General features: G+C 44.5%; 1 protein-coding gene across 1 annotated transcript in view; it reads left to right on the plus strand.

Moving 5' to 3' along the window:
* HIP1 (huntingtin interacting protein 1) overlaps nucleotides 1-19,748 on the plus strand; it is a 110,707-nt gene that overhangs the window by 68,629 nt on the left and 22,330 nt on the right. Inside the window, exons 12-19 of the mRNA XM_083172261.1 lie at nucleotides 327-424; nucleotides 1,547-1,619; nucleotides 3,418-3,601; nucleotides 7,425-7,513; nucleotides 8,632-8,748; nucleotides 12,085-12,186; nucleotides 15,768-15,900; nucleotides 15,981-16,067. Coding sequence (XP_083028387.1) covers nucleotides 327-424; nucleotides 1,547-1,619; nucleotides 3,418-3,601; nucleotides 7,425-7,513; nucleotides 8,632-8,748; nucleotides 12,085-12,186; nucleotides 15,768-15,900; nucleotides 15,981-16,067 — 883 coding nt within the window. The remainder of the gene's footprint in view (nucleotides 1-326; nucleotides 425-1,546; nucleotides 1,620-3,417; nucleotides 3,602-7,424; nucleotides 7,514-8,631; nucleotides 8,749-12,084; nucleotides 12,187-15,767; nucleotides 15,901-15,980; nucleotides 16,068-19,748) is intronic.

A 19,748-nucleotide genomic window follows, 5' to 3' on the forward strand; every position in this document is an offset into this window, starting at 1 on the left:
AGATAACCTATAGCCAATTGTGATAGGCAGTGACCTGTATATTTGTGATGATTTTGCCAGTGAGGACAGGTCTGGATATGAAGAAGCCACAGACTAAGGATTAGATAATAGAATGTGCTTGGTCACCAACAGCACAGAGCTGTGAAATGGGTGCAGGGAAATTGTAGTGAGATCCGCTTTTCGTTATGAAGCTAATTTCAGAAATTGCCCTTGTACTGTAGTGCACTGTAGTGTATTTGTTTTGTTATTCCTGGACTGAGCTAGATGAAGGCTCGCTGTATTTCTGTCAGGAGTATACCCTGCAGCAGTATCTGTCTTTTTTTCAGAGTCTACCGGAAAATAAGTTTGATGATATATTTGGCAGCTCCTTCAGCAATGACCCTTTCAATTTCAGCAATCAGAATGGCATGAGCAGGGATGACAAGTAAGTGGTGGAATCCACCGTCTGCAGTGATGGTGCCAGTCAGTGATAGTTATTGGTGACAGGTTTAGATTTTATCACTAAAATCTATCAAATATTTATATTGAACTGAGTTGGGTATGAAACCCTGGCAGTCCTAGTATTTTAACCATACCCCTATAGCCTAACCTCAACCATCCCCTCCTGCAGCCTACCCTAACCAAGCAGCCTAGTCCTACCCCCCCCCCCCCCCCAGTCTGCAGCCTCCTGTAGTGCCTAAGCCTAACCACAGTGCTTACCATCACTCAAGAGCGCGTCACATATAACATATTCATAGCTTGGGGTGATTGAAGCAACAGTAAAAAATGTAGGGGGTAATTCTGGTTAGTTCGCTAAGCAACGAAAATTCTCTGCGTAGGCACTCTACTAATGCCGCCTGCCGTGCGCATGAATGCATGCCCCCGTTGCACTCTGAACATACCCGCCGATTTGTGAAAGTCTGGACTGACTTATTGCAGCGTCCGGTCCGAGAACTGGGCAGGTGGCTGATGTCCTGTGACGTCAGCTGCCCACCCCCGGCAGGCAGCTGCCCGCCTGTATCCGCATGGGGATGCCCAGCATTTTCGTGGGTACGCTCAGGAAATGCTGGGCGTCCCCAAGGCTAATGCCCCCTGCCTGTCTCCATCCTGAACCCCCCATGCGAGCGCCACGGCGACTATGCAAGGTCAGGGCAACATCGGATCCCTTTGCAAATTCGCCGGGGACAGAATGATTTAGAATCAGGCCCTTAATTCTCCCAAGTTATGTATCTATGGGTTCTGTGTGCGCATTGACAACACAAAGTTCTAAATGCCTGCTGATGACATTGCAGATACAATGTCCTGCAGTGCCACTGCATATACAGTATGGCTGTCTTCAGGACACACAGAAGTATGCCTTTATGGAACAGCAGCATTATATTTTGCAATGCATATAAACATCATGTTGGAGGGAAGGTTTGCAAAATAGTCTTCAACTTTGGTTAAAAAAAATGGTTTATATTTTTGAATTATGTTTCAATTGTTGTCAGTCCTTGTTATAATGTGGTTCATGTTAAGACCTCTTTTCTATATCTTCCACCTCTTCTTAATCTGCCCTGTCATACAGAGATCGAATCATAGAGCAGCTTTACAAAGAAATTGCCATTCTAAGAGATGAGCTGGGGAACTTCAAAGCAGAGGTAACATTTGTCACTGAGTGTAAGGGGGGTATTCAATGTTAGGGGAATGGCTGTCGAGCAAGCTTGACAGCCGTGCCCCTGTCCCGTTCTCGGTCAGCTCGCCCGGAGCTCGGCAGTCGGGATTCAATGTCCCGGCCGACGAGCGGCGAGAAGGGGGCGTGGCTGCGAGTTGATGACGGAAATAGACGAGCTCCGGCCAGGAGCTCGCCTATTTCCGGCTTTTCTCGGCAGAACGAGCCCGACAGCTTGTGATGTCGGGCTAGTTCTGCGGTGAAACCCTGTTCAATGCTGTCGGGGAAGACAGCATTGAATAGGGCCCCGCAGCCATCTCCCCAGTCGGGAGATGGCTGCGGGTGCACGACAATGATTGAATACCCCCCTAAGTGCGAGTTATTCTGGTCACATGGTGCCTTGTTGATGGATATGGCTGTATCACATACCGTACTCGTAATCAGAAATTCCTCTCTAGTAACATTTCTTACTACAGAGTGAAGCAGGCAGTATTGAAAACTATAGAGCCTTGTACGGCTCCATGTCCGTACACTGCACCACAGCCATAAGCCCTCATTGCATGAAGTTAGTATTATGTAAGAGAGGCAATACCATTGTGCTTCATTTAAGTGTCAGATATGTGTGTACCATTGAAATACAACTTTTGGTCACTGTACTATGTACGTACTTTATGTATATCCCTTACTATGTGTCTCATGTTCTTTGCCTGCTCTCTGTTTTTGGCTTTGTCTGTGACCTTATTAGCATGACGATACTCCATAGAACTGCCTGTTGTGGTGGGTCTTTGTCAGAGCTGACACTTACCTGCCTGGTTACTGCAGACACAATCCCATACCACCTACCATTTTTCCCAGTGTAATCAGAGAAAATGTGGAGCTTAGCAGGGCAGACATGCAGAACCGACCATATCTACCAGGGGCCTTAGAAGTACCGGTGTGTTACTGCATACCCCCGAGGCACCTGCCAGTGGTACCCATGGTGATGGGATACTTCCTGTAGTTGGGATAAATGTTTATTGGGGTTGGACACACCAATCTAATAAAGATGGGAGATGAGGGGAAATGCACACACAGCGCTGGCGATTAACTTGATTTATCCAACGTGCTGGATATTAATCGCCTGGGCGATAGTGACGCGCAAAGCCACACATCGCTATCACGATGCCCCTACACACGGAGCGAGATTGGGGCATTTTCTAAGCCACTTCATAAGCTTAATGAGTATCAGTTTTATAAAGGAGATGATATTTTGTGATTGGTGGAGGATTCCATTTGATATAATAGAGAGAGGGATGTGATGACTCAGCTCTAATGGGAACCTGCCACAATAAGTTCTTCTATATAGTTGCTGAGCATGAAGAGGCAGTAAGTCATATTCCTGCAATGATGCACACAATCATTTGTATAATTGTGTAACTTCATAGTAATTGAATGGCACATAAAATAATAGTTTCACCGCAAACAGAAAAATCTGAATATTCATTACATTATTCTTTAGTTTACCTCATATTTATTGTAATGCATTTAATTGGTCCAGTAACTGGTCATCATTTTGTATGGTGAAACTTCTTTATAGTCTTCCCTGTGGTGCATATATATATATTTATATATATATATATATATATATATATATATACTGTATACACTGTACATATAGACCAGCTAAGTGCCATCAATTGCAATATCTGCTTTGCCTTTGGAAATGTTCAGTTGTAGAAATTACTAGCATTGTGAAAAGTTCATGACAGAGATAAAGGACGTATTTAACAGAGGTCTATCTGTTTCAGAGTCACCGGTTGGTTATTAATCTGAAAGGGCGGATCCAAGAGCTAGAGGCGGAGTTAGCGGAGCAAAAGCATCTGAGGGAGCAGGCAGTGGATGAAAATGAGTTTCTGCGCACAGAGCTGGAAGAGTTGAAAAGGAGGAGACAGGACACAGAGAAAGCACAGAAGAGTCTAACAGAGATAGAGAGTAAGGATCCACTATTTTGTATGCTGCTGTACTACCAGGACTTATTTACTAGTATATATGCAACCCCTAGCAGCCAATCAGGAATAAAGTACAAGTAAGACAGTCAAAGCAAATGTCTGATTGGTTGGCATGGCATTTCTCGTCGACCGGCCACTAGAAATGTAAAGCATAAAGCTATAACTGTAGCTGCCACAACAGGCCATAAGTAACACGACCAGCTCCTGGGGCACCAAAGAAAATCCTGGCTGCTGCAGGCAGAGGCGGGATATAGGGAATAATAATAATAATTTTTTATATAGCACTCTTTCTCCAATAGGACTCAAGGCGCTTAACAGATAAAATGAATGTAATACAGTACAGGGATAATGAAGGACAGAAAAGTTTTTCATAAGCAATACTTAAGGGAATGAAGGAAATGCTTGAGTAAACAGGAAAGTCTGTTTTTGAAGCATTCTAGAGTGGGGGTCTCTCGCAATGTGCGGGGAAGTGAGTAAACTTTATGTAAATGATCAGTTTGCGTACATGTGTAAATTAGTACCTATGGGAGGGAGCAGCGATAATATTCATGCAGCTGACTTGTAATATTCATGCAGTTGTTTTTTCTACTGCGTTGCACCGCACATTCTTCCTGATACCCTGTGCACAGAACCAAGGTACAGAATCGGATGCAGGGTCTGGGAACAGTAAATTTATAATGGGCGTACCACTGCACCAAAAGTCGCTGACGCACCTGTGTCCAAGTCTGATCAGGCCCTATGTATAAACTTAAGTTCATGTACAGAGGTGAAGGTACAATTGCTCTATATAGCTCAGCAGGAGCCCACCAGAACCTGTGCTCTGCAGCCGGCGTATATCCAAATCTGGGAGGGAGAAGTCTGTTCTGTCAGAGGCATAGCTTTAACTCTTTGGTGCCCAGGCTTATGCTTCCAGTGCCCCCATGTATGGTCAGTGAAGTGAAGAGACTGCTATTGTGACAGGGAGGCAGTGGGTAATGGGCGGATGGGAAAGGGTGATAGGGGATAGAAGAGGGAGGCAGTGGGTGATACGTAAGGCATTTTCCCCTGCCCACCCTCCACAGACAGTCAGCAACATGGAGTCGGGATCCTATGCTGAGGTTGTCGGGACCCACTTTTGGAGTGGGGACCCACTGTTTATGAACCAATGATCTATGTGTACGCATATGCATATAATTCTGTCAACATGCTTTCAACACACCCTTGTTAATCCTTGTATAAATGTAAACACACCGCATCCACCTACTTACACCGCTTCAGCCTCAGTAGTAGTAGTAGTAGTAGTACGTTTATTTATAAGGCGCCGCAAAGTGTCCGCAGCGCCGTACATAGCAAACAAAAAAATTACGAGGTAACGTACAGGGTGTGTTGAAAAATACAGTATAAATAGGGGTATAGCTGGTAGAACTAAAATCAGCATCAGTTCAGAAGTAGGTGTCAAAATTGTCGAGGAGACTGAAGATGAAGTAGAGGAAGGGAAGAACAGGACAGGAGCACAGGTGAGGTAATGAGGTAGGGTGAGTACGTGAGGAAGAAGGACCCTACTCATAAGAGTTAACATACTAAAAATAGGTGGGTGGACGAACGAAAAACAATAGGATAAGTGGGAACGGAGGCAGGATAGGAGGATCAAAAGAGGTTAGGAGGAGGGATAGGCTAGTCGAAAAAAGTGGGTTTTGAGGGAGCGCTTGAAGGAGGTAAGGGAATCAGAAAGCCTGATGGGTGGCGGGAGGTTGTTCCAGTGCAGGGGGGCAGCGCGAGAGAAGTCTTGGACACGGGAGTGGGAGGAGGTGATTAGGTGAGAGGTCAGTCGGCGATCAGTGATGGAGCAAAGAGGACGGGATGGAGTGTGGATAGAGATCAGTGAAGAGAGGTAAGGAGCGGTGGAGGAGGAGAGAGCCTTGTAGGTGGTGGTGAGGAGTTTAAAGAGAACTCGGAAAGGAATGGGGAGCCAGTGAAGAGATAGACAGAGGGGGGAGGCGGAGGTAGAGCGGCGGGAGAGGAAGATGAGCCTAGCAGCAGCGTTGAGAATGGATTGGAGAGGTGCGAGGCGGGTGAGAGGTAGCCCAGAGAGAAGGATGTTGCAGTAGTCAAGGCGGGAGATGACAAGAGAGTGAATGAGAATTTTGGTCGCGTCAGTGGAGAGGAATGGTCTGATGCGTGAGATCTTGCGTAGGTGAAAGCGGCAAGACTGTGAGAGAGCACGAATGTGGGGGGTGAAAGAGAGGGAGGAGTCAATGATGACACCGAGGCAGCGCGTTTGGTCGGTGGAGGTGATCTCGGTTTCACCAATACTGATGGAGATAGTGGGAGAAGAGGGGATGTTTGGGGGATGGAAGATTAGAAGTTCAGTTTTAGCCATGTTTAGCTTCAGGAAGCGTTGGGTTTAAGATCTCAGCTCAGCTCCAGACCATCTGCAAATCAAAACCACACAAGATATATTTGCAAAATTGGCCTATGTCCTCTGCTGTATTATCCCCAGTTTCTTATGATTTACCTCAATAGTAAAATATGGAATATATTAGAACACAAGATTTATTTTTACTGTTCATGCTGCACATCTAACTACCTTACATGTGAGCACATTCTCTACAAAAGGATAGAGACTTGGGGGCAATAGGGTGGCTATTACAGTGACACAGGGCCATGATAAGGTAGTGGGGCCATTTACATACTTACTCCTATGTGTTTTGCTATTTGGTTTATTTTGTACTGTCCCATTGAATCACATGGATGGGAGTATATAAAAACCTGTAATTGGGTACACACATTGAAACAGAGATTGGACACATAACTTTATAGGTGGTATTCGCTCCCGGCCGCTATTTCTGCTGGCAGAAATAGCGGATGTTGCCTATTCAATGCTGCCAATATCAACAGCATTGAAGGCAATTTCCGACAAAAAAGATCCGACTTTCCAACAAGTCAGATCTGTTTTGTCAGAAACAGCTGCGGATTGTCGAATTCACGTCCGTTTTTCAACAAAACTGTCCTAAGGCCGGTATCAAATTACCTGAGGTCATTGAGTGGGGGGAATTGTTTTGCCAGGGGCTATCCAATTAGCCCCAATGATGGCATCTTTATCACCCGATGAGAGCACTTATCGGGGACTATGCTTCACATTCCTCTGGCACACAAAGCACAATACTTGTAAGCAACCTCCGGAGCTGCTATAACAGTCCATTTTCGGCTGAGCATAAAGGCCTCTAATTGGATACTGTGATATTGACCATCGGACCTAAATAGCAATATCAAGTCATTTTCAGTGGAAAGAAATGCAATGGGGCTAATTGGATATCCTTCCCCCCATGTCACAGGACCCATTCACACATGCACAGAACAGGACCTGCTCATGTGCAAAGTACCAGGTCCGAATTAAGCTAAATGCAGTACATCCAGCAAATATTATTCCATTGGTAGTTAGAATTCTGCAAAACTTAATAAAATTAGCATTGTATTGGCTACATTATTTAGTATGGGATGCATTTGCCTAAAACATTTATGTCACTTACAAACTGGACTAACTTGGGAGTCACTGTAGCTATCATGGGAATGTGTACAAGTGAAGGTGAAATGTGGTCACAGACCAGATGGAGAGCGGGGGGAGGGGGGGCTAGTAGTCAGCACCTGCGGCAGGTGCAGGGAGTGATTATGATATTACTTTACTAGGCGGTTTAGTGCTACCTTGCCAGATGGATGAGAAATGCTTAGTTTATGACTTTATCTTGTGTGGGAGAAAAGGGAGCCGCTGGGAAAATTAATTAGATGATATTGAATGATTAAGCCATTCCTTTGTTTTTATTCTACAGGGAAATCCATAGCTAACGAGCAGCGATATACAAAACTCAAGGAGAAATATGCGGAACTTGTTCAGAGCCATGCTGATCTTCTAAGAAAGGTGCAAAGTGGATTGTTCTAGTGTAGAGCTGCTCTCAGTTATTAATGCAAATGTATACACATCCAGCACAGGGCAATCACATGGATATGTGATGTAGACCTGTGTGCAAAGAGCATCTTGGCATAACACAACTACACGTATAGTAAAGAGCAAATGTTGGTGTTCTGTATCTGTGTGCAACCAGGTACATAGCAGTTACATATTTCCTCCTTTGTATCTTTGCCCAATGATGAGAGGTTGAGGAAGCTCTCAGGCAGATGTGAAGCGTTGATTGTCTACTGGGAGGAACTACAGGTCAGGAATCAGAAAGGATATGGGAGAAGAAAATAGAGATGTTTTACCCTTTACAGCTGACACCAGTTACCTAGCTAACGTGTGCAGTTCTAATGATATATTTAGTGATTTATTGCCTGCACTGTCTGCAATGTTTTCTGTTGGAGATAGAAGGAAATTGGGCATTACAAGGGGTATTGTCACCCACCCACAACATAACATATATTTTCACCAGACAACATAAAAGTGTTATATTTACTGTGTGTGTACAAGACAGAGGAGGGGAACTGTTCTAGAGCATCTTTCCATTGAAAGAGCATTTGTGTATATGAGTGCAATACTCAACTGTTACTTAAGTTAAGCTTCTAGGCGGATTTGTCCAATGAAAAATAAGCTTACATGTGATCTGTTCTGATGTCTTAATCTGGGTACACACCTACAGATTTGTCTGTTCAATCTATCTGGTGGGAACAAAAATCATTTACTCCCAAATGCTGGAGAATGTACAAAAACAATTGCTTGTATACATTTGTTAAATCAAATGATTTAAAATAATTTGTCTGAATGACTATTGTCTATTTTCCAGTGTTTTGAGCAAATGTTCAATTCTCATATGCTCCCCTACATTACCAGTAGTATGTTCCCACCAGATAGATTGAACAGATAAGTAGGTGTGTACAAAGCTTCAGAGCAACAAAACTACTAATCTGACAATTCGAGAAAATGAAGGTCACCTGTTCGTTTAGTGTATTTCTTCCGGCCATGTTGAGAAAATTCCAATAACCAATGAACATGTACAGTAAACAGATTATGGGATCTTGGGTAACATCTATTTTCCCTGACAGAACGCTGAAGTCACTAAGCAGATGACCCTGGCACGAGAAGCTTTGGGGGACGTAGAGCACTCTAAAAAGGAACTGGAGGACTCCTATCAGCGTGTGAATGAGCACACACAGAGAAAGGTGAGATGTGCAGCATTGTCTGCCATACATACATGTATCAGAGTTCTAGTGCCAAATGTATAACACGGAGCAGTGGAAGTGCTGCGATATCTCAATTGAAAACCATGTGATTTAAAGCAGCAATTTTTATTTTGGATGCTCTAAATCGCCAATATCTGTGCACTTGTTGCAGCTCTCGGGCTACTACATTTGGCCCATACCAGGGCCGGATTTGCCACTAGGCCCGTGAGGCACGGGCCTAGGGGCGGCACAAACTAAGGGCGGCAGGCAGCCAGGACCTTCACCCGGTACATGTCACTAGCTCCGGGTCTCTATGGGTAGCAGCATCGGATGACCGAGCGGCAGCACTGACATCACCCCTTGCACAGCTGCCTGTAGAGACCCGGAGCTAGTGACCTGTGCCGGGCGAGGCTCCTGCTCACACAGGTGTCCAGCGGTATCTGTGCTGTAGCCGCTGCTAGTGCTTCCTCCTCAATGCTGCCCGAGCCGGCGTGCACTCTCCCTCCTGCCCATCCATGGACCCGACGCGGAGGTGTCGGTGTGGCCGGCCGCCAGCTACAGGAGCCTCTGGCGGGAGGGTGACGGGGACGCGCTGCAGGCGGAAATGGAGGAGTTCCGGTGGCTTGGAGAGGCAGCTGGAACTGAAGACGTGCTGGCAGGGCTGCTCTCCTCCTCCGCCGCTGACCTGAAGGGCGAGGACCGGCGGCTGCGGGAGCAGGTGAAGAGGCTGACCGGCCAAGTGGAGGCGCTGAGCCGGGCAGCGGGACTGAGTGCTGCGGATGGGCTGAGCAGGTACTGGGGGGGGTGAACTAAAGTGTGGTGCCTAGGGGCGGCTTGACCCCCAAATCCGGCCCTGGCCCATACGTAGAGATGGATAAATCATTTATACACAATCAAATTTACATCCCATTTGGCTGGTTCCAGGGACTTGAATTTTGTATACAGCTGTTGGATTTCGAGCTGATTTTCTGAAGTGGTTCTAGGACCACTTTATAACAAATTTTGACATTTCCAAACAGAAGTGTTTTTTCTGCCTTAAGTTATTTTTCACAAACATTGAATGGTCATGCTTTAAATAGATATTGGGGGTTATTCAGACCTGAATAAGCAGCTGCGAATTTGCAGGACGGGCGATAACATGTGCAAGGCTATGGTAGTATGCATGTGCAAGGCTATCCTCCAGTAAAATCCTGCTACTTTTTAAATTGCCGGCTGTACGCACGATGATTGACAGAAAGTCGGCGTTGGTGGTAGTCAGACGTTTTTTGGGAGGGTCAGGGAAAACACGTGCCCAGGCATTTTTAGGGAGGGTATGTGACGCCAGCTCCGAAACTGAACATCCTGTTCCAATCGCACCCCCCGAGTAAGTCCTGGGCACATGTTGGAAATATAATTTGATGGTGAGTGATTGCGTATGGATTTGCTGCTAATTGCAGACCTGCAATATTTTCCCAAGCCTTGCACAGCCATTCCCCGGCTTGCACAGGGCCAGACTTCACTTTGGCAGGGCCCCGATTACCTGATTGCCGGGCTCTGTAAATTACTGTAGCAACCCAGCGATCAGGTCTGAATAACACCCATTGTAAAGTTGTTGCAGTCTTTTTTATCTGTCTTTTTGTGTCTGAATACAAATATTCAGGTTCATTTTATTACCAATTTAAAAGAGCCGTTTACTTTCCTTCAGTAACTAATTTTGGTACCCCCTTGATGCATAAACTATATCTTCAGGTTGACCTTTTCCCTGGGGGGTGCCGGACGGGGTCCCGACAGTCATTCACCCGACGTCGGGATCCCGACTGTCAAAACACCGACAGCCGGGTTCTTGACGGCCACCCGCTATTTTCCTTTGTGGGGGTCCACGACCCCATAGAGGGAGAATAGAATAGGTGGCTCGCGTAGCGAGCCACCGTGCCCACAAGGGGCTTAGTTGTGCTCACCATGCTGTCTGGGTCCGGCCAGTCAGGATCTCGATGTCGGGATAATGACTGTCGGGATCCCGACTGTCGGACCCATATACCACACCCTTCCTTGGCACTCACCTGAACACAGCAAAGTTACAGCCATCTGTCCAGCACTTTGATCACTCTATACACTGGAGAATGAGAGATCTGGGGCATTACTAGAAATGATAGACATAATTTATAAGATTTCAATTATACGTTTTGTAAAACCCTTTAATCATTACTTTACCGTCCGAATCTAAGTGCTTATATTTGCATTTTCATTGCCACTAAAACTGCCGTTCCGAGAGCGTTGGGGTGTGAAAATTTAAAGAGGCACAAACATTATTAATCCCGGGTCACGACTGTTGGGCTGGCCCGACAGTTGTGCCACGGTCCCATTCTTGGCCCGCTCAACTGCATCTCGACAGGTGGGTTTCAATGTCCCGCCTGTCGAGTGGCGAAAAGGTGGGTGGCTGCAAGAAACAATCGTGGATCGTTGAGATCCGGCTGTGAGCTTGACAATCCACGGGCGTTATCAGCAAAACAAGCTCGACTGCTTTTAAAGTCAAGCTTGTTTTGCTGATACTTGTTCAATGCTGTCGGGAAAGACAATATTGAATAGGCGGCCTCCGCTATTTCCCCCGTCGGGAATAGCTACAGGGTATTGAATACCAACCTCAGTGTAAAACACGCTGACTGCTAGTGTGGTTTTACATGTTCACCTCCAACCCACAAGCTTTTGCTTTGTATAAAATGTGGCTTTGTGAATAAAACCCGAATTCTAATAATCCTAATCCTAATATCATGGCACCTTTTTTTTTGTTGCTGTTGGACCTCTAGTACTAGGCTGTGCCTTGGATGCAGGTGTGCATTTTTGTGTATTACCAACTTGCCAATGTAAATAGTTGCATTCCCCTTTATGTTATACACATAGCGCTTATTTTTCCGAGCCCTTATAAACATAATGATGGATTGGATATTGCCTATTACAGTAAACAGTAGATATGTTTCCCATGTAGGCATGAACAACTCCTGGAAATGGTGTAATTGAATGTTACAGTGTTGCGCTCTTCAAGACGATTGTAAAATTAAGCAGACAGGAGCCTGGAAAGATTATCCTTATTATTGGCTAATGAAGTGCCGTGTACTACGTGAAATCTCCAGATTACAAGTCTCCAGAGAGGAATAAGGGAGACCTCAATTCATTTCTTAACCATTAACAATGTTCCATAGACCATTGTACAGAACAGAAGTCTTTGTTATACTCATTTAATGAACGTGTTGAACAGGGAGTTTCCTTTCTAAGAATGAAAAGGTCATGTCCATTCTGCTCTGTAAGTGATTACAGTTAATTAATAGGCTTGTGAGTAATGCTCAGTATTTTTATTTATAGGCACAGGAACAGATTCAGCAAATGGATGACCTACAGGGGGCGCTAGAGTGCAGCAAACAGGAAGTCCAACTTCTCAAAAGCAATATAAATACCTTTAAACAGGTAAGATAGATGATGTACAGTATATAGTTTGCAAGAGCATATTTATGGGAAAGGCTCTCATTTTATATTAGAAAGTTTGTTTTTAACACTGTAAATTCCAAATACACAACAGTCTACATTAATGCAGCCATGATTAATTTAATACCTAGAAAAAAAAAACTTATTGTAAGCAGTATTGTAACAGAACAATGGAAACGTTTGAAGTTAAATAGGTTGGATATTGCAGTGACGTTTACGCACATTTTATGGGCCGCTCGGATGGTGTGATGGTTAGGATTACTGTCTAAAAGCGCTGAGGTCATGTTTTTGATTCCCACCATGGCCCTAACTGTGTGGAGTTTGTATGTTCCCCCCGTGCTTGCGTGGGCTTCCCCGGGTACTCCGGTTTCCTCCCACAATCCAAAAATATACTGGTAGGCTAATTGGCTCCCAACAAAATGACCCCTTGTGTACATGTGGTAGGAAATATAGATTGTAAGCTCCACTGGGGCAGGGACTGATGTGAATGTTCAACTATACTATGTAAAGCGTTGCGGAATATGTGTGCGCTATATAAGAAACTGTTATTAATAATAATAATAATAATAATAATAATATGCATAATCCCTTAAACGTAGGCTCACATTTGTAGAAGCAATTCCCAAAACTGAGATGGGGTCATACTCCTATGTATGCTAGGTGTATTTGTGCTAATAGAAAAAAGGCTTTTCATTTTTCTTTAAAAAAAAATTTAAGCAACCTGTAACCTACCCACAGACTACAGAGCCATTTTGCTGTGGGAAGCAAAATATAAGTAATCTACTCACTCATTACAACTAGGCTCCATTATCAGGAATTTTTGTTCACCCACAAAATGCTTACCTAGAAACATAGATTCTTACAGCAAATAAGAACCATTTTTACCATCTTGTCTGCCCTTTTTTATTCTTGGCAATCTCAATCTTTTTTGAACTTTAAACCTCAGCGACACTCTGCAAATTCTGCTAGCTAGCACGTTTTAAGCGATGCAGGCTAGGGAAATCGCCCTTGCGCTTCCCGGCGGTTAGATTGCCCCTACACACATAGCGATGTGAGTATGGGCGATCTGTGCTAACCAGTGTTCTCTGGTTAGAACACTGTTGATCTGAGTAGACCTTGACAACATATAGTCCAGATCTAGTCAGGCGATGGCGATGTTTGGGACCGGGCATCGCCATCACTATGGGGCATACACACAGGTGTGGATCGTTTGGTCTACAACAACTAGGTCGACAAGCATTGGGTCGACACTACTAAGTCGACATGGGTCAAGGTCAACATGGGTCTAGGTCGTCATGACATTAGGTCGACAAGCAGGTCGACACGGGCTAGGTCGACAGTCAAAAGGTCAACATGGGGTTTTTCACTGTTTTTTGACCCGAATGTCGACACAATCGACATGGACACAGTTTGAAGTGCAGTGGCACACTATTTTATTCTCCCACCACGCCCCAGTGCAGGGTTGGGGAACTTCAGGCCTGGAAGCCGTATGCGTCTCCCATAGCCGGTCTGAGTGGCCCGCCCACCCATCTGGTGGCTTTGGGGGAGTACTGGGAAATTCTCTTAATCAACAGGAACTGGAGACTGTCAGTCCTATTCAGCGGCAGCCTCCAGAGCGTGGGACGGCTGCAGCAGGACAATTTGTACAAGAAATTTTTACATATGGCCCCCGAAGGATTTTTTCCCCATACAAACGGCCCTTGGCACAAAAAAGGTTCCCCACCCCTGCCCTAGTGGATGGTAGGGCATGAAATACCACCTGTCGGCACATGTCGGCTCAAAAACAGTGAAAAACCCCATGTCGACCTTTTGACTGTTAACCTAGCATGTCGACCTAATGCTTGTGTCAACCTAATGTCATGTCAACCTAGACCCATGTCGACCTAAACCCATGTCGACCTTGTTGCCTGTCGACCCAATGCTTGTCGACCTAGTTGCTGTAGACCTAATGACCGTATCCCATACACACGGAGTGATCCGTGCTTAATTCCTAAGTGATCTAGTCAGAAATAGGGCTAAAATTGTCTTGTGTATATGCTCCTTTAGTTCTTTGTAAGGAGATTCATATGCTTGGGTAGACATGTTTAAATTGTTCTACTGTCTTAGCTTCTGGCTGGAGGCTATTTCACTTATCCACTACCATTTCTGTAAAGTAATTTTTCCTTAAAATTCCTCTGAACCTGCCTCCCTCCAGGTTCAGTACATGTCCTTGTTTTCTAATATTTCTCTTCCTCTGGAGATTCCTTCCCTGCTGTACTTTCAGAAAACCTTTGGTATACAGTATACGAAAGTTTCTATCATGTCCCCCTTTCCCTTCTCTGCTCCAAGCTCTACATGTTCAGATATTTTAGTCTTTCCAGTTAAGTTTCGCGGTGTAGGCCATGCACCATTTTAGTTTACCTTTTTTGTACGCTCGCTAATGTATTTATATGATTTGGAGGTACATTATGGCCTCCAGAATAGGACACTCTACTCTAGCTGAGGTGATACTAATGTCCTTCACCAGGGCTTCTCAAATTATTGCTCTAGGACAGGGCTGGGCAAGACCGGCCCTCCAGATCTTGATGAACTACACATCCCAGCATGCCTTGCATCAGTTTCAGCATGGCCACATAGCAAAACTAATGCAAAGCATCATGGGATGTGTAGTTCACTAACATCTGGAGGGCCGGTGTTGCCCAGCCCTGCTCTAGGACCTCGTCAGACATGGGATTGCACTACATGCTGCAGCAGTTGGTCCTTCCGGGCACCTATGCGAGAGTCCTATGTGTCGACTAGTTCAGCATTCAACACAATTGTTCCTAGCATCCTGCTCCCCAAACTACTCCATTTAGGGGCCCTAGAATACACCTGCTCCTGGCTAGTCGATTTCCTGTCAGACAGGAACCAGGGGTGAAAGCTGGGAAATTCTCCTTTATTATGTCCTTTAATTTTACCACTAGGAATGCTCTCCACAAATGCAGTCCTCAACTATCCTCTACACTGGGAGGTAGGCAATTGCTGTGGAACTACACACCCTATCATGTCTGTACAGCAAAACTAAGACAAGAATGCTGGACTGTGTAGTTCCACAGCATCTGGAGCATCACAGTCTGCCTACCACTGCTGCAGAGGGTGGTTGATAGCTACCTACCCGTCCTCTACACCAGTGTTCTCAATCTCTTTTCTCATGGGCATTTTGCAATACACCTCCCCAGTACCCACCAGCTCCATCAGTCGGGTGACACCATATATCCTGGAGGTTCTCTGCATCCCAAATATTTACAATTCCACCCCTGCGCTCAATGACTCATGAGGCATGCTGAGACTTTTAGGCCACACAATCTCCATCAAGACATTACTATATCTTACTAAAAAATTTTTTTTATAAATATTCGATATTATATTTTTTATTACACTGTTTTGCAAAGTCAAAAATGGTACTGGACATTTGCTATTCTTATTACTTCTGTTTGCTAATAATCCACCTGTAGAAGTATTATATACCAGTGCATCATTTTATCTGAGCATGCTATAAGCATTGATGTAGCTAAAGACTCACACTGCTGCCTGTCTCCATGCAGGAGAGCCAAACACAACACAAAGAACTTGAGGAGAGCGTTCTACAGCGCCTCCTGCAGGAAGCAGAAAACATCATACAAGATGCTCTCCACCAACTAGATGAACCCCTCTACACAAATGGCAGCGTATCTACAGGTGATTATACACCCCTGGCACATTGCTCTATTTTCTGTATATATGAATTTGAAACCCACTAACATTGTGTTACTTTTCAGACTTTCTCATCTCCAGAACAATGGCGGCGGTAGAAAGCACTGAGAAATTAGACGAAGCTTGGAAGAGACACGTGTCTGATACTTCAGGTGAGAAGAAAGGATGGGAGAGGACCAAAAGCTGTAAAGAGTGTAGCAGGCAAGTGGAGGAAATGCACAGTAGTTAGACAGGGCTGGGTCACTGAAGAAGATGAGTACAGCTACTAGTGACTGAGGACTGAAACTATTGGTCATGAGAAATTACATTCTCCTCTCTCTTACCATTCAGTCTTCCATTAAACCTGATTGCTTGCAATATATTCCTTTCATTGCTGTGAGTGGTCACATATATTTGCTCATTAGGCTCCCCCAAGAATCTGTGTCTTCTTCTTCTACTTTCCCTACGTCAGTATTTGCCTTGCATTCCTTTTCCCTTCATCTTCTGTGCAGGATACAGTCTTATTGTCGACACCACTTAGATGACTTAGACAGTCATTGGGTCGACAGGTGGCAAGGTCAACATGGGTGAAGGTCGACAGATGTCAATGCCCAAATGGGGCAAGGTCGACATGGGGTCTAGGTTGACACAGCGTTAGGTCGACATGGGTTAGGTCGGAAGGTCGACATGCATTTCATGCCTTACCATCCAGTATGGCATGGTGGGAGAATAAAATAGTGTGCCCGATGCGAGGGGCTGCGGTTGACTTCCAACTGTGTCCATGTCGACTGTGTCGACATTTGTGTAAAAAACTGTTAAAAAAAACCATGTCGACCTTCCGACCTGTCGACCTAACACGGTGTCGACCTAAACCCATGTTGACCTTGTCCCATGTCAACCTAGACACCTGTCAACCTTCACCCATGTCAACCTTCACCCATGTCGACCTAGACACCTGTCGACCTTGCCACCTGTCGACCCAACGGTGTCGACCTAATGACTGTCGACCTAAGTGGTGTCAACAATACGATCCACACCGTTCTGTCCTTCTACCACTTCTGTTCTCTCTCATAAACATCTCCCGCTCAGCCCTTATCTTCTTCTATTGCTAGTTCTTGTTTTTTATTCTGTTTATTGCATCCTACATCTTCTGCTTTACCATATGTTCATGTTGCTAATGTATCTATACTTGTGACATAAATATGGTGTTAAGCTTTACACAGGGGGGGGGGGGGGGGGGGTGTGGAGGGATTTATTAACCCTTTGAGTGCCAACATATCTGTGAGTGATGCGCAAAATATCTGCTAAAAATGCCAGCATCGCTCATCAAATTCAAATAAAAAATGTTGTGTAAAAAAAAAAAAAGATGATATTTCCTATATAAGGTAACTATTACAGGTCATTATGGTGACTACAAATGTTTGCTTGGCAATTTACACATCTATTTTGATGAATTCACTTGGCACTCAAAGGGTTAAAGCATGGAGAGAGCTAAAGTACTAACAAATCACCTTGTATAAGGCGATTTGACGCACAGGGGACCGATTGTTCGCGACTGCGCATGTGCGAGTCCCCCAGACGCTGCCTGAAATTCACAGCCTTGTGAGTCAACCAGAATAAGGACTTTGATATGGGAGCATTTGCAGTGTGAAAAAAGAAAAATATACCCTGCAAATGGGAATAACTCTAGTGGTGCGTACACACGTGGGCGATTTTGTGTAATATCGCGGGAAATATGGTCGCTAAGCGACCATATTGCCCGCGATGGGAGTGTGCACCGGCGATATATCGCCGGGTGCGCGCTCCCGTTTCTACCCCTGTAGTGATCGCTGGTCGCAGAAACATGCTCCTGCGACCAGCTGATTACCACTGCCGGGCTCCCCCCAGCAGTTTCTTTTTCATCGGCGACCATCTCTGGTCGCTGATGAAAAGGAGAAACTGAGCAATATATTGTGTATAATTGTGTGCTGCATCCCATAGCAGTCAGTCAGGTGTAAGCAGTGTAGTGTGTTCAGGTTAATGCTTCATTGCTTTCTATTTGTTGAAACGTGTCTTCTGCCTATAGCATTTTATTAAATAAGTCCAATAAGACCTCTTTGTGCTCAAAATGTTTAATTTCCCACATTCCCAAATACAGTTGAGGCGTCATTTTACATTTTATACAATTCTCAGATTCCAAAGCAGTCATACATTTGCATTGGATAGGAGAGATTTAATCCCTATGTATTATCCAAATATGGGGCCTTATTCTAGTTCAGTCTTTCTGACAAAATCCTTCTTAGATGGACAAAACCATGTGCACTGCAGGGGGGCAGATGTAAACTGTGCAGAGAGAATTAGATTTGGGTGAGTTATTTTGTTTCTGTGCAGGGAAAATACTGACTGCTTTATTTTTATACTGCAATATAGATCTCACTTTGAAGTAAAACCCCACCCAAATCTAATTTTCTCTGCACAAGTATATATGGCTGAGCAATATATCTCCCCCGTGTGTACGGGGCTTAAGTTTGCAACTCAGCATCATCATCCGCAATCAGTGCAATGCTACACTCCTCACCTGCTGACTGAAGGCTTTATTTGATAACATGGTGAGTAATTGTGTGCTGCATCCCATAGCAGTCAGTCAGGTGTAAGCAGTGTAGTGTGTTCAGGTTAATGCTTCATTTGCTAGTCTTCTGCCTATAGCATTTTATTAAATAAGTCCATATGCGTACTAAAGAAAAAAAATATTTGTTAATGATATTTTGTTTAGAAAAGAAATAAGAAACCAGGGCCTGGCCATGATTTATTGGAAGGTGCTTGTGGCCTTTTCACAATGTGGGAGTGGTTGGACGAGTGGCGAGGGTTGGGTTTGGCCAATAGGAATGGACTCATTTAAAAAATTAAAATCGATGTCAAGAATGTTATTATTTTTTATCAGTGCCAAGAAAATGTATGTTAACCATTATTCATAGTGATGTGACCAGTTATATGACATTCTATGACATTCTCCAATTTAACACTTGCTTAGGTTTTACTGTATAAATTATTGAAAAATGAGAATTACTGTTTCACCTCACTACTGTTTTCAAACTTATTTTTACAAATATTTAGTTACTGGTTTTAGCCACAGGGTGGCAGTATTGTGCAGCAGCTGATGACCAGTATTTAAAACAAATAATAGCTAGTCTGAATCAAACAGAACAATGTATACTTATATGGGAATGTTATCATTACGGTGACGGTGACACCAGAATGATGACATGGCCGGTATATCGACATTGTGAATGTCAACAGTCACAATGTTGACAGTACATGTCATTATTAAGGTCTAGGCTTTCCCAACCCACGGTCCTCAAGGCACATCAACAGTGCAGGTTTTGTAGATATCCAGGCTTGAGCACAGGTGACTTAATTAGTACCTGAGTGATTCTGATTAAACCATCTGTGCTGAAGCCTGGATATCACTAAAGGTGCCCATACACTAGTAAGATTTATCTTCAGATCTGGCTGGTTGGAACAAAAACATGGTTATGGATGAGTGACAGTGTCAGTTTTCCAGTATTTCAAAGCAAATGATCAACTGTCATTTGATCTCATCCATAACCATGTTTTTGTTCCAACCAGACAGATCTGAAGATAAATCTGCATGTGTATGGCCACCTTAAAGCCTGCACTGTTGGTGTGCCTTGAGGACCGTGGTTGGGAATTCCTGGTCTAGGGTTAAAGCCTATGGTTATGGTATTAGTAAAACCGATATGATGTCATACCATCTGTCATCAAGATGTTCATGGGCTCACAGGATGACTCCCATTTTCGTCATTTTGCGGGTATACCCAGCACTTCATGAGCAGCTGGGCAGCCCTCTGGGTCAC

This window comes from Crinia signifera, chromosome 2 (assembly GCF_055691185.1).
Source record: "Crinia signifera chromosome 2, ASM5569118v1, whole genome shotgun sequence".
Lineage (NCBI taxonomy): Eukaryota > Metazoa > Chordata > Amphibia > Anura > Myobatrachidae > Crinia > Crinia signifera.